The sequence below is a fragment of the Pinus tabuliformis genome, chromosome 9 (genome assembly GCF_031772625.1).
Source record: "Pinus tabuliformis cultivar Carrire ecotype Pingquan chromosome 9, CPIR1, whole genome shotgun sequence".
Taxonomy (NCBI): domain Eukaryota; kingdom Viridiplantae; phylum Streptophyta; class Pinopsida; order Pinales; family Pinaceae; genus Pinus; species Pinus tabuliformis.
Genome location: NC_142307.1, coordinates 822,188,508 through 822,203,739, shown reverse-complemented (window position 1 = coordinate 822,203,739; position 15,232 = coordinate 822,188,508). Strand labels below are relative to the sequence as shown.

Genomic DNA, 15,232 nt, shown 5'->3' with positions numbered 1-15,232 from the left:
ATCAAATAATTCACATTGTGATCTTCACAAATACACTGAGAAAATCTAGCACACGCTCATAAAAATATGACAGTTATTTTTGGACAAATGACCCCGGAAAAACCCAACTTGGGAAAATCGGTGCAGCAACTAAGGGTTTTATTATTATGCAGTAGTGAAATTATCAAAGTACAATCTAGATGTCGAAACTAGCAATCTTGCAGAGAAAAATACTGGCAAAAATATCTTGAGGGAAATTACCCTCACTCCGAGTAATCCCGACACTCGACTGCTACTGAAAAGCAAGCCGTCCAGCTGGGCCTGCGCAGGCTCTACGTCAAGTTGAAGTTGCCTGCCACACGTGCGTCTGCTAATCAAGTCGTCCTGCCTACTGTTGGCCAGGATAATGCTTCTCCCCCACTCTAGAACCTCTGCCCGACCTCTGGAACTGAAAACGTCTTCCTTCCTTAGCAAATCGAACTGCCTAGTGAAGCTTCTGTGCTACCACTACGCAGCTTCCAGGAGAAATTTCGGCCTCTCTGCAAATGCACTTGTTGGATCTAGAAAACTTCTTCTAACCTCACCGTCCTTGCCCCTCGCTGTTTCTACTTCCTTCTCTGGCTTTTTGGCAACTGTTGCTGCTCTCTGGAAATGGAACTAACAAGGAAATTAAACCCCACAAGTGTATTCTCCATCTACCCATTGACTTCTTATAATCCTATGTTGGTCCTCCAATGGCCAAGATTAAAACTTAATCAAGGGCCCAGATTAATTTCCTGTCGATCTGTATGAGTTTCTAGAGAATTCTCACCTTATCTCAAATAATATTGATTAATTAACCATATTCCCTAAGTTTAGACTTAGAAAATATTAAAAAAATCGGTTAATAATCTAATTAGGTCATCCCTAGGTGGAATTTCCATAAATGATTTCTAAGTTTTGGTGATCTCATGTGTTTTAGCCTCTCCGCAAAGTTTCGAGACTAGAACACCTCTGATGCTACAAAAACTAACAATTGCTAGATGAGGCAGAGATTGAAGGAGCTCAAAGATTGATAAGCCAGAGGAGCAGTATTGGATAACCCAAGTTCATTGTTGGAGAAGAGACATTTGACAGTGATACGTGGCAGTCCTTGTTGAAAATAGCAACAAGAAATGATAAAAATAGAATCCAGAAATTGCAGTTTAATTTGTCTTTAAATTAAACTGAGAATTAAAATCGAATTCTATTCTCATCGCAACTTGTAATAGTTAATTTAGGAATTTCGAGTTGGAAGTCTTTCTAAAGTCATGTATATGTTCTCCCTATATTATAGGAGTCCATGATGTGTTAAGTATGAGTTGTAATTAATTAACTCAGTTTATTGAGTTAAGTCCAGTTAAATTAGTTCAAAACTGTTTGAGGAACTAATAGTGAGTTAACAGTCAATTGATACATTAGTGCACTCAACTAATGCTACTCCAGTTAACTGAAGATTCCCTCATCAGAAACTCATGCATGTCGATTCTGAGAAAGACCCAGTTGAGACTAGAGTGCAGGGACAATGTACTATTTGTTGTATAATTTTTTGAGTTGTACAGACGGTGCATGTAATCAGGAACTGAACCTAGAAGGTATTGCGTAGTTATGGATGATGAATTTCCCTTTAAACACAAGCTAATTCTCTCAGGAATTGTGCAAAGAATTAGAAGCTTGTAGGCTTGGAAAATTGGCTGAGTATTGGCCAAAGGAAGTCACCAGGCAAAGGATAGGAAATACTTGTGCATGTTAAGCTCAAGGTTGAGCAGAGCATATTGTATTTATCCAAATTCTTTGACCAAGGGCGCAAGGAAATAGGAGGCTTGGAGAGCAGAGAAGAGGCATGGATTTGGCTTGAGCTTGCTTGTGAGCTGGGAGATTGATTTTACTGAGTGTTGGGATTGTTCTTGTGAGAACAAGCATTGTATTATCATCTTGGATTTCTGATTAATGCAATACAGATAGTGGGGTTTTGAGTTGTGGCTTTCCCCGCATACTTATTGTGTTATGTGCCATTGATGTTCTTCCTCTTGTCGATTATTGTTTTGCTCAATCTTTATGTGCTTCCACTGTAAATAGTAGAAGTAGATTCTTGTCTCTTGTTTTAGTAGATTACATGAGCTGCCGAATCTACATGATTTTCTACATGGTATCGGAGCTGAGAACAGAGTACTAGTGGAGATTTCGAAATTTTGAGTTTTGGGCCACGAGTTTGCAGAGCAAATCTGAAAATTTTGGTGCAAAATTTTCAGAAACAAATAGCAGATTTGGATTCTTTGCGAAAAAATACCCAAATTCAAAAACAAAAAAAAATTGGCCAAATCGAATTCCGATGAGGGAGATATCGCTGATTTAAAATAAGCTCTTTTTCTAGAAAATTTCGTGACAGATGAAACAGATTGGTGTGCTAGCCAAGAACCTGTATGCATTTGAGGTACAAGATGCATGCAAAGCCTTGAAGAGCAAAGCAAAGGTTAGAGACTTGGTGGTTGAGAGGGAGAGTAAATTACCTCTAAACATGCAGCCCTAAAAGAAGCCTCTGAAGTAGCTTCAGGAAGTTGTGGAGCAACCACAACTAGAGAAGCTGAGAGGAAACCGAATGGAGAGATCCACTGAAGCAGAGAAGAAGCAGTCTCAGACAATTGTGGAGCAACTAAAATTGGAGAAGCCAAGAGGAGACTGAGTGGAGGCATCTAGTCATGCAGAGACCTCTAGTCAGGGTAAATTTCAAGCCAAGTGGGCAGAGGGATCACATGCAGCCATGCCTCCAGGCGTGAGGTGGGGGGATTTGACGTGAGAGTCCCAAGAGGGCTGAAATTGGGCAGGGTCCATTGAGTGGTTTTATCTCATGGATCGTACCTTGCTACAGGAGCCCAAAGTACATAGTAGTGGGAGGAATCAGTGGGATTGATGCAGTCAGAGATCAAAGTGACAGAGGCTAGAGCAGTCAGATACTGAAGAAGCGTATAGAAGGGTTGACAACAGTGCAGAAAGGCAGAGTCAACAGAAGTGCAGAGTTTTCAGTCGACAGAGGCAATAACAATCAGAGACTTTGATGACAGAGGCATCATTCTGATTCAGGTTGGATGTTTTTTGTTTCTGGAGTTGTTGGAGCAACAACACTAGAGAGAAGTGTTGCATGCAGAACATTCCAAAGGTTCAAGATCGGGATCGAGTTGAATTCCTTTCTTGTTGAGAGGGAGTGTTGAAAATAGCAACAAGAAATGATAAAAATAGAATCCAGAAATTCCAGTTTAATTTGTCCTTGAATTAAACTGAGAATTAAAATCGAATTCTATTCTCATAGCAACTTGTAATAGTTAACTAGAGTGAGTTGACTTAGTTAACTTAGGAATTTCGAGTTGGAAGTCTCTCTGAAATCATGTATATGTTCTCCCTATATTATAGGAGTCCAGGATATGTTAAGTATGATTTGTAATTAGTTAACTCAATTTAGTGAGTTAAATCTAGTCAAATTAGTTCCAAACTGTTTGAGGAACTAATAGTGAGTTAACAGTCAATTGATGCATTAGTGCACTCAACTAGTGCTACTCCAGTTAATTGAAGATTCCCTCATCAGAAACTCATGCATGTCGATTCTGAGAAAAACCCAGTTGAGACTAGAGTGCAAGGACAGTGTACTATTTGTTGTATAATTTTTTGAGTTGTACAGATGGTGCATGCAATCAAGAACTGAACCTAGAAGGGATTGCGCAGTTATGGATGAGGAATTTCCCTTTAAATACAAGCTAATTCTCTCAGGAATTGTGCAAAGAATTAGAAGCTTGGAGGCTTGGAAATTTGGCTAAGTATTGGCCAAAGGAAGTCATCAGGCGGAGGATAGGAAATACTTGTGCAGGTTAAGCTCAAGGTTGAGCAGAGCATATTGTATTTATCCAAATTCTTTGACCAAGGGCGCAAGGAAATAGGAGGCTTGGAGAGCAGAGAAGAGGCCTGGATTTCAGTTTGCTTGTGAGTTGGGAGATTGATTTCACTGAGTGTTGGGATTGTTCTTGTGAGAACAAGCATTGTATTATCATCTTGGATTTCTGATTAATGCAATACAGATAGTGGGGTTTTGAGTTGTGGCTTTCCCCGAATACTTATTGTGTTATGTGCCATTGATGTTCTTCCTCTTGTCGATTATTGTTTTGCTCGATCTTTATGTGCTTCCGCTGTAAAGAGTAGAAGTAGATTTTTGTCTCTTGTTTTAGTAGATTACATGAGCTGCTGAATCTACAAGATTTTCTACAGTCCTCCTGCCCTATGTTTGTCTTCATTGGAGCAGGCAAGAAGACAATAGTGGGAAGAAGTCCCTAAGTAATTGAGGAGCAACAGTGGGCAAGAAGACTCAATGTTTTGTGGCCTTGAAGGACGAAGGAGCAGCTAGTGAGCATGAAGACCCTATGTGTTGGTTGTGGATGGACTTATGATCAACTATAGGGTAGATTGGAGAGCCGAGTTCAGTGGCTTAAAGGAGTTGGTGCATTGATAGAGGCAATGTTGCAGAATGGAAGCAAAGGACCCGCAGTGTGTTCAGGATATGATTAAGAAGTCATGATGGTGCACAACATCAGCTAGATGATCAGTGTATCTTGTTCTTGTATTCTTGTACTAGTGGATGTATGAGGGCCATTATCCCTGGTTCAAGAGCCCTAGACTGTCGTATTATCATTTTGATTAATATAACGAAGTTGGGTTGTTGATTAAATTTGTAAAAAGTTGTGTATATTTTGTGCACTAGTAGATTTACTATTGTATATTATTCCCCTACGCAAAGTAGTCTTGTTGTGATACTTAGATTGGTAGCGTCAATCATTTAAGATTCTATCCTAGACTCTAGTATTGTGGAAAAACAACATCAATCACCAATTCGATTCCTAAAATATTGACTTGCCAAATTTAGCCATCCGAATTGCTTATAAGGAAGAGCAAAGGCACAATTCTAATCAATTCTTGAGCACGAGTTTATGAGCTTGTGAGCTTGTGAAGGAAGAATGTGCAAGAGGAGCTTGTGCAAGTATTGAAAAAGGAAGAATTACCTTGGGCATGCGCTAGGAAATAGGAGCTTATTTCCTAGGATTTGCGCAAGGATTTCAGAGCTCATCCAGGCAAGGCAAGAAGGCATAAGGATCAGGGGTCTTACAGGGGTTTCAAGCTTAGTTCAAGCAAGAAGATCATTGTATTCTTTATTGAAACAATATTGTATTGTAAGAGATCTATTGCCAATTCTTCTTCAACAAGATTCTCAATCAAGCAGAGGGTTTTCCTAGTTGGGTTTCCTAGAAAAAATTGTGTTTTTGATATTTTGTGACTGTTATTTCTGTTCCTATTTCACTGCAAAGTTTAGTTGAGAAATTCTGTGTTTATATGAAAAAAATTATATTTCAGATTGTTCATATTAGCCGATCAGAATTTTGTGGATTTTCTACAGATTATGCATGTTTTTCCTGTTACTCAGAAACTCCATTTATGTTTATCAAATTTTCCATATATATATATGAACATTGTTGATTTACAGAAATTCCAGTTATGTTTTTCATATTTATCATACATATATAGAGAGAGAGAGTGTTTTCTATGTGTATGTGTATATCCCTGATGAACCCCAAGTCCCCTGTTTTCAAGAAAGTGTTGTCCCTGTCCCCGTAACCATAACCAAACCCAAGTAGCACCCTGGCAACTTAGATGTTAAAAATGTATATGTTGAACGTAAAAGTATAAACCTAACACAACGAGAGGAGTTTTAAACTGAATTATTAAAATTTCCAACGATGCGAGCCTCAAAGCCCATTATTATATTAGCTACTATTATTCTTCCCACCTCATTTTAAATTTATACAGACATTTACTAAATATGCCCAACTCGTGTTCATACAACTATCCTAAGTGTGATTTATTAAATTGTATTTCAGTGAGGTAAACTAATAGTTTTTCTCTGTTTTTTCTCGTGTAGGCACCTGGTCCCATCAGTTAGGTTTTGCGGACATTACAAAAACATTTCCATCTAAATTTTTGTTTTATCTTTACAGGAATACATAAAACATAGAAATAGAGTAATCCCAAGTCTCAAAGCTGATGAATACGTCCATGTCCCAACAATAAGAATGAGCTAAACTGATATACACACGGGAAATATTCTACTGAGTGAGAGAGAAACCCAACCTTGGTGTAGCACTTTAAAGATTGGGGATAATCTCCTTTTGCAAAAGCAGCATTGCCTTCGAGCTTCCACTGGGAAGCAGCGGCTGGATCCTTTCCACATGTTGTGGCAGCTGGATCACTCAACTGCTTCGCCAGCTGAAAATCAATCAAATTCATTCTCAGTTCCTTTAAAACAATTTTGCAAATTAAACATAATAATTTCAAGTGATGGAATGTGTGAAGAAACGAAATACCTGACGAAAATGTTCAAGTGGGTGCAGATAGTTAAGTAGAGCAGAGCATGTGGAAGGGAGATCATCTGTACCACTGTCTCTTATCATATCACTGAGGTGGTCAGGGACCATTGCCTTGAGCTTCTCCATTGTAATACGTTTGATAGCCCGGAGCACGTTCAATTTAATTCGACAATCATCGCCTCGAAGGAAAACTCATCCTTGGAACTGTATCATTGTTCGGTTGTCGCAACCCTATTGCATGTCACATAACCATACCGTCGGAGCCTTTAGCTTCCATACATTGCACAAATTCTTGCTTGGACTAGAACTCTGTGAATTATGCTCCGCGGTGATCCTTGGGTTTCGATGCTCTTTGTATTTTCGAAAGAAAATTGAAATTTCGTATGGCCTTTTATTGTTGGGCCTTATCATGCGTAGAGAACAGTAATGTAATTATTAGTGTCAAAAGTGGACGAGGCGTCAGTGTAGCGATTAAAATAGTGTTGGTTGTTTACCGTATGAATAAAAAACAAATAACTACACAAATGAGTAGTTATTGATAGCAAAAGTGCAAAGAGAGGTTAATAAGATTTTTAAATCAAAAAAAAATTATTTGGTTTTCATAATTAAACAAATAAATATTATAAATATTGATATATTAAATTTAAGTTATTTAATGTTTTTAAAATTTTATATATTTCTAAACAATTTTTGTATATTTTTATATTCATTTATGTCAATTTTTCAACATAACAAATTTAGAGATGCTAGGTGTTTTTTGGGTTAAATGGCTCTTACCACAAGCAAAAAGGGAGGGGATGTCGTGTGTACTGAGCCCACGCCTTTAAACTTAGTGAACTCTTCTTCCCCAGCTATCAGAGTTGCTTTTGAGAATGTTGGATAAATTCCATTTTGCCAAAAGATTCAAAAAGTAGGCCATCACACAAGGCTTGCTATTATTTTTGCCTTGAATTTCAAAAATGACATAGTCAAGTTGGGAAATTTGGAAATTGTTGTTACAAAGAAGCTTATTGCAGATGCCACAGGCCTCCCTACGGCAGGCAAGAAGTGGTTCAAGGGTGATGATTTTGATATTTCAGCCTTTCAGGGGTTTGTTAAACTTGAGTTTAGCAACAAAATTGCCACAACCTTCCCCACTATGTATCATCAAGATCATTACAGCGAGATGTTGAAGGTTATCCAAAGGTATTTTACATGTGAAGGTAGATTTAGGAGGGCCTACCAATACCACTTGAGACTCTTGTTGCATTCCACAGATAAGAAGCCCATGAATTTACTTTTCTTGTTGCTCGAGAGTCTGGGAAGAATGGCAGCAAAGGTTCAACTTCAAAAGGACAACCACATGTCTATTTTATTTCATTTCTCCCTTATCAAAATCTTAGTTAAGTTTTCACTAGATAAAAAGAAAATTTATTGGTATGATTTTCTATCTAGTCTTGATTTATTACCCCAAACAGAATCTTCACCAGTGAAAACTTGTGAAGAGAAGCAAGAGGCACATGAAATATATGAAGAAAAAGTCACTCAGATAATGGAAGAAGCAAAGACAGTTGAAGAAAAGGATGAACAACCCAGCAAGAAACCCAAAGGCAAACCTGGCAAGTAGTTGGGTAAGCAACAAATTGCAAAGGGTAAAGAGAAAGCACATGAGCCAAAAGTTCAGGTGGCACCATCCCATACCACCAAGATTCAAGTGGCAACAAAGGAGACAGTTAAAGATGAATAGTTTGTGATAAGGCCTAGAACTAGGTCAAGAGTCAAGAAAGATATGGAGGAATCAGTCCCTCAAGCAGTTGTTGAGATTTCAAAGGACAAACAAGAGAATGAAGTGGAGAAGATTGACCCAGTGCAGTTTGAATAAGACACAATGCAATTTGAAGAAGAATACCCCAAGATGGCAAAAATTAAAGAGGCTCTCGCTAAGTATTAGTTGAAAATAGCATTTTTGAAAAGACAAAACAGGGAGTTGAGAGAGGCGGTTCAACAAACTTCTCAACAAAAGGAATGGGCAAAGACACCTCCCAGGCCTATTATAAAAGATAAAGGTAAACGAGTTGCATTTATTGAACAGTCCAAAGAGCCTACAATAGAGTCCAATGGGCCTACAACCATAGCAGTAAAGTTGAAATAAGGTTGGGTGCGGCAAATGAAGAAAGTGGCCCAATCACCTGATAGGCCAGACTTTGACCAATGGAAGGAATACCAAAGATGTTTATAAGAACTTGAGGAGTGTCAGATGCAGGTGATGAGAATAACGCAAGATAATCAAGATTATAAGAAATATGTTCAACATTTGCTTGAAAAATGTGACAAAGAAGTGTGTGAGGCCTCCAAATCCCTGGATAGAGATAAACACTTTGTCAAATAGTCACTTCCTGCAAGAAGGCAATGCAAGAACCTTTATGTCAGAAACTTGGTACTAAAGACAAGGCTGAGGAGTATGAAGAAAAGATTAGGCAAGGCATGGATACTAGTCAAGAAATACAAAAAGACAGCCAAGATACCTTCACCTGGAAGAGTGCCAAGACCAAGATCTAAAGCTTGGTCTATAACAAAGCCTTCTCAACCAGTGCCCACTGAACATAAAGATCCTAGACCTAAAGCTCCTAAGGTTCAAGCTTCCACCAACAGAGCATCCAACAAGAGGGAAAGGAGGTAATAGTTCCTTGTTTAAAGTTTTGCATTTTTGTCCATAACTGAAAGTTTTGTTTTCAAGTTGCAGTTGGTGTTTTTATCAGTATGTTGAGATGGTTTTAGACATGTGGAGGGGCTTATAGTACGGTAATTTTGTTCTGATAAAGCATGATGGTGTAAAGGAGGCAGTATTGAAAGTTCAGTTGTGCATTTGCTACGCAACTATTGCGCAGCCCCTACCTACAGGTTTTTACAAGTGTTAGGAAGATGTCAGGTGTTAAAAGTTGAAGGGATGAATGTGTAGCAGAGGTGGGAGCCAACACAGATCACCAATCACCAGCCACGTGTCACCCTTGGGAGAAAAATGTGCTACTACCCAGTCGTTGCGCAGTTAATAGCCAATTGTACAGATCTGGTCTCTGCAAAAAATTTATGTTTCAAAGTCTTTAATCTTTAAGTTTTTTGAGTGAGGGAGCCCCCTCTAGTTAGAGAAGACCAGTCTCTCAACCCAAAGCGGTTTGTGCTTACCTTTGTGAATCTACCCTCAACCTAGTAAAATTCACAGAGTGCTAACATAGTGGCATTGTTGTCGAGGTGTGAAAGTTTAATTTTTCCTAGGAAGTTGTTTCATTTTAAGAATTTCATCATAGGCTAAAATTCTTGTAGTCACCTGGACTGATAGTGAAATTGGTTGCATGCGAACCTATACGAGAATATTTGGCTTCTAAGAGGTATACTAGACAAAATCTCGATTCAAACCCCCTTGTCGTTGTGAATGACCCTGAAATAATACTTAGAAAGGAGAGGATTGTTGTGGAGAGTAAAGTGAGTAATACTCCTCTAAGGAGATCTCTTTCTTTACTAGAAATTTCTTCTGAGTTTCCTTTGTCCATAACTAGATCTGAGTCCTGTATTCCTGAAGTCCCAGTGGATCCATCTATTGTTAGTCCTTACATCCCACTTCTGGAAAAGGAGCTTAGTCGAAATATATCATGGCAGTTTATTAAACTCAAAGTTCTAGTTAGTAAAGTTCAGCGGGTTGTTGAAAAGAGTCCTTTCCCAAAAATTAGTCTCTTCACAAGCCGGTTTAAGTTTCAGTTCAGTCATTACATCGTCTATGGGTCCTACATCGTTTGTTTCAATGTCCATTCATTGAGTTATCCCATCACTTCCTATTTCATTTACAACATCAGCAAGCCCTTAAACTACTCAAGTAGTAGCTATGGTAGCAAGATATGCCCCTTTGGTTCTCCCCACCCAACCACATGATCTGCCTCAAAACTATGGTCAAAGACTTCCCCAGTACGATGGTACAGGGGAGGTTACAACAAAGCAGCATGTGGATAAGATCAATGATTTTGTAGATTTAGAGGAAGTGGACCATGAGGATGTTAAAGTCGGGTTGTTTGCTCAAAGCTTTTCCAACGATGTCAAGAAGTGGTTTAGGACTGCCCGCCCCGGAGCTTATGCCAATTATCAAGAGTTAGAAGATGCTTTCTTGGCAAGATGGGGCGATAAGAAGAATCCTCAACAAATCTTGGCTGAGTACAACAATCTTAAAAGGTAGCCTGGGGAAACAATACAAGATTTTTCTACAAGGTTTAATAAAGTTTATAATTCCATCCCCACAGACATAAAACCTCCTCCTGGGCTTGCTTTGCTCCATTATCCTGATTGTTGTGACCATGAGATGGCTTATCAACTCAGAGAGAGGAATCCAACAATGCTCGAAGACATGCAAATAAATGCGGTCAGTGTAGGGGCCAATTTGTTGGCAATGAAGGCTAAGTTTAAGACAGAGAGAAGAGTTACAATAAAGGAAGAGCCCGCCACTTCTTCTGATGCGAAGTTATATGCATTAGTCAAAACCATGGAGAAGATGATGGAGAAGATCTCTCTAACTGATCGGGCAGTAGTTAGAGAACCTCAGGTTGGTCCACAAATTAGAAACCCAAATTTTCAGAGGCAACCACAAGTGCCAAATAAGCCACGAGAACAAAAAGGTCTGGAGCAGTCACAATAGCAAATTAAACCACATTTTCTGCAAAACTATGCTCAAGAACAAGATGAGGAGGACGAGCAATTGTTAGAAGATCAGATCCTCTCTTTGGTGATGGGCATCAAGTTGTCTTTTTGACCCAAGAAGATCAAGAACACAACAGTTCAAAAATCTGGTATCACAGGAAGAAGAATTGGTATCTGCTCAGTCTCAAGATGACATAATGATGATAGAGTTTGAGGAGTATAGAAAAGGCTTCCAAAACGCTATCATGTAAGTTCAATGAAAATATAATTTGAGAAATAGAACCGTGGGTAACAATGTAGCAAAAAGGCAAGCAACAAACAACAATGCGGCAAAGAAAGAAATGGCAACCAACAATGTAAAGAAGGATGTTCCTAGTACAAGTTCTCAAAAGAAGGAGCCTCCTATCACTATCTTGGAGAGGAAAAAAGATACATCCAAAGATGCTGCAGAAAAGAAGGATGTTGTCCATAAAGAGGCCGACAAGGTATCAAATCCTTTAAAATGTTGAAGCCGAATTAGCTAAGTTGAAGGTGTCCATACCTCTTGGTGAATTGTTAAAAAATGACTAGTGTAGATCCCAGATTTTGAAAGCATTAAAGGTTGATAAAACTTCTGATACGGTCAACATAGCTAATGACCATCCAGCTATTATTTTATGTCTAAAGATTGATGATAAGGGACAGGATGGAGAGGTACCACCTTTTTATGTTAGTTTGAACGTGCATGAGCAGATTTTACACAATGTTATGTTGGATTCTGGGGCCTCACATAATCTAATGCCGAAACTGATCATGGAAAGGTTGGGCCTAGATATTACAAGACCATACAAGGACCTATATTCATTTGATTCCAACAAGGTGAAGTGCATGTGATTAATCAAAGACTTAGTGGTGTCCTTAACTCAAATTCCTTCAAAATGTATGGTGATGGACATTTTGGTGGCAGATATACCTCCCAGGTTTGGTATGCTCTTGTCTAGATCTTGGATGGCGAAATTGCACGGAGCAATGCAAACAAACATGTCCTACATCATAGTGTCGGTTTTTGGAGGTCAGTCAAGGAGGTTATGTAGGGAACCGCTCATGCAATACATGATCAATAGTAAGGATAAACCTGTGAATCATCCAATGTACATTGTTCATTTTGATTTGGACTCATTTGTATTGTTCAATTCATACTACCCCAATGATGAAGAGATTGTGTCAGATATAGAAGAAGAAAGGGACAATAATAAGAAATTAGAGATTTTGGACAAAAAATTAGTGCAGGACAGTGAAGTAAGCACAGAAGAAGAGAGAGACATCAAAGTGAAATCAGATGTTTTAGACAATAGAAAAGAAGGAACTAGTAAGGAAAAATCTGAACAAGGCAGTTGTCAAATGGAAGGACAAAACAATAGCAAAAATGAGGAACAAGGTAGCCAAGGTGTCCACAAGAAATTTGCAAGTTTGAAGGTTGTGATAAGTGAAAAAGAGCAACAACAAAAAAAACATGTATGGATGATGCATTTTGTTGGGGTAGCAAGCAGAGAAGGCATTAGTGCAAGTGTTTGGATAATCAACCCAAAAATCGGTAAGACAAAGCTATGTTCATACAAGTTAGTTTTTTATTGTACTAATAATGTAGCACAGTATGAAGCACTCCTTTTGGGTCTTCACACTCTAAAGAAATTAGGAGCTAGAAGTATAGTTATGTATGGTGATTTTGACTTAGTTTAAACAAGTTAAAGGCAAATATCAGACAAAACATCCCCGCATGCGTGCTTATCGCAACATTGTCCTCGATTACTTGTAAAGTTTTTTCTGAGTATAATTTTTCTATTGTCCCAAGGAAAGATAATGCTATTGTAGATGCATTGGCCACTTCAGCCTCTGATTTTGAAGTTTCCAACAGTGTTGAAGGGAAATACAAGGTAGAAGTGAGACATAGGCCTGTTGTCCCGAATAATTTGACACATTGGAAGGTTTTTGAAAATGACAAGCAGATAGAAGATTTCTTGTTAATGAAGGAGGAGTTCATCAAAATGAAATTGGAAAGGAACTATGGATGGGAAGATATGGATAAGGAAAGTTTCATTAATCAGTTGAAAGAGGAACTGGACAAACAAGGGGCAGAGTTGAAAGTGTTGCAGCTCAAAGACAATGTTCTTCCAAGAGGGCTTGTACCTTTGGATGAACTCTTTGACCAAAATGATGTGGCCGAGAGGCCAAAATTGGCACCTACTGGAGAGGGAGTTGAAGAATGGATTATAGGTACAGGAGAAAACCCAAAGATGATAAAGTTGTCCAAGACTTTGAGTCCATAAATGAAGAAAAAATACTAGGAAGTGTTGACTGAATTTTCTAATGTGTTTGCTTGGGGATATGAAGACTTGAAAGTTTATAACAAAGACATTATTCAGCACACAATACCAGTCAAAGCAGATCATAAACCATTCAAGTAGAAGTTGCGAAGGACAAATATGGTGTTGTTGCCCTTGATCAAGAAGGAGGTGAGAAAATTGTTTGATGTTGGCATAATAGTACCTCTTCTATTTTCTAATTTGTTGTCTAACTTGGTACCAGTAAGGAAAAAGACAGGATAAATTAGACTATGCATAGATTTCAGGAACTTGAACAGGGTGTCTTTAAAGGATAACTACCCACTGCCGAAAATGGACCATATACTTCAGAAGGTAGTTGGCACAAAAAGAATGTCATTGTTGGATGGTTTTTCCGAGTATAACCAGATTTTGGTTCACCCGAAAGACCAAGATAAAACTACCTTCACCACACCTCGGGGGACTTTCAAATATGCCAAGATGTTGGTCAGTCTGATGAATGCACGAGCAACTTTTCAGCGAGTTATGGATATAGCTTTTGCAGAGGAGAAAGATAAGTTTCTTGTTATATACCTTGATGATATTATTGTTTACTCACAGTCTGATGATGATCATTTGCAACACTTAAGAGCAGTCTTTGAGAAGTGTAGGAAATACGACATTTCATTAAACCCCAAGAAATCATTGTTTGGGTTGGAGGAAGGCAAGCTTTTGGATCATATTATTTCGAAAGATGGCATCAAAATAGACCTTAATAGAGTTTTAGTAATTTAGAAAATGGACATTCCTAGGAGTAAAAATGAGATTTAGTCCTTTTTGGGCAGAAATAATTTTTTGAGGAGGTTCATTCCAAATCTGGCCGAAATTTTGAGAAAAATTACAAACACGTTGAAGCAGGATAGCAAGGTGAAATGGGGTGAAGACAACGAGAAACATTTTAGTGAAGTTAAAGAAGCATTGTCTCGTGCTCCCACATTGGCCAGTCTGGATTATACACGAGAATTCATAACATTTTCTTTTGCTTCTAAGCACAGGGTTGAAGTTGTCCTATTGCAGAAAAATTAGTAGGGGGTAGAACAACCCATTTCATTTTTCAGTAGAGTGCTCAGAGATGTTGCTCTTAAATATGACATAATGGAGAAACAAGCATTTGCTCTTGTTAAGGCTTTGAAGGATTTTCAGGTGTATATTTTGCATTCTCATGTTGTGGCTTATGTACCTAGTGTTGCAGTCAAAGACATTTTGACTCAGAGTGATCCAGATGGGAGAAGGGGCAAATGGATCGCTTCCATACTTGAATATGACATCGAGATCAAGCCAACAAAACTGATTAAAGGGCAAGGCTTGGCGCGAATAAAATTCCGAATCCAATCCGCAATCACTTCAAATCAATTTCTTAGTTGTCCTGATAGAAGAGGATCTCTCAAGTGCTGCCCAACGGGTTCAGGAAAGGTTTGTTGCCTCACCTTGGTATGTTGATATTTTATATGTTTTGCAGCATTTACAAGCACCTCTAAATTGGCCTAAAACTAAAGCTCGCTTTCTAAATTTGAAAGCAATAAAAGTATGTATCGTTGATCAGTTTTTGTATTGGAAGGATCTCGGCGGAATGTTGTTCAATTGTCTGTTAGAAGACGGGGCTCAAGCAACAATGGAGGAGTTTCACAAAGGATATTGTGGTGGGAAATTGTGTTGGAAGACCATAGTGAATGAAATCCTAAGAGATGGATTTTATTGTCCTTCCCTGTTTGCTGATGTGTACAAGAAAGTGGCTAGTTGTTGTGAATGCCAAATTTTTGAAGGAAGAAAGAAGTTGCTCCCATTGCCCCTGAAGCCTATAGTAGTTGAGTCACC

The 15,232-nt window shown here is 38.6% G+C and overlaps 1 protein-coding gene across 1 annotated transcript in view; it reads right to left on the bottom strand.

Annotated features, from left to right (window-relative positions):
* Window positions 1-6,824, bottom strand: part of LOC149151318 (uncharacterized) — a 423,245-nt gene extending 416,421 nt beyond the window's left edge. The window contains 2 exon segments of the mRNA XM_089438966.1: window positions 6,163-6,297; window positions 6,396-6,824. Coding sequence (XP_089295092.1) covers window positions 6,163-6,297; window positions 6,396-6,524 — 264 coding nt within the window. The 5' untranslated portion in view covers window positions 6,525-6,824.
* Window positions 6,825-15,232: the final 8,408 nt, after the last annotated feature.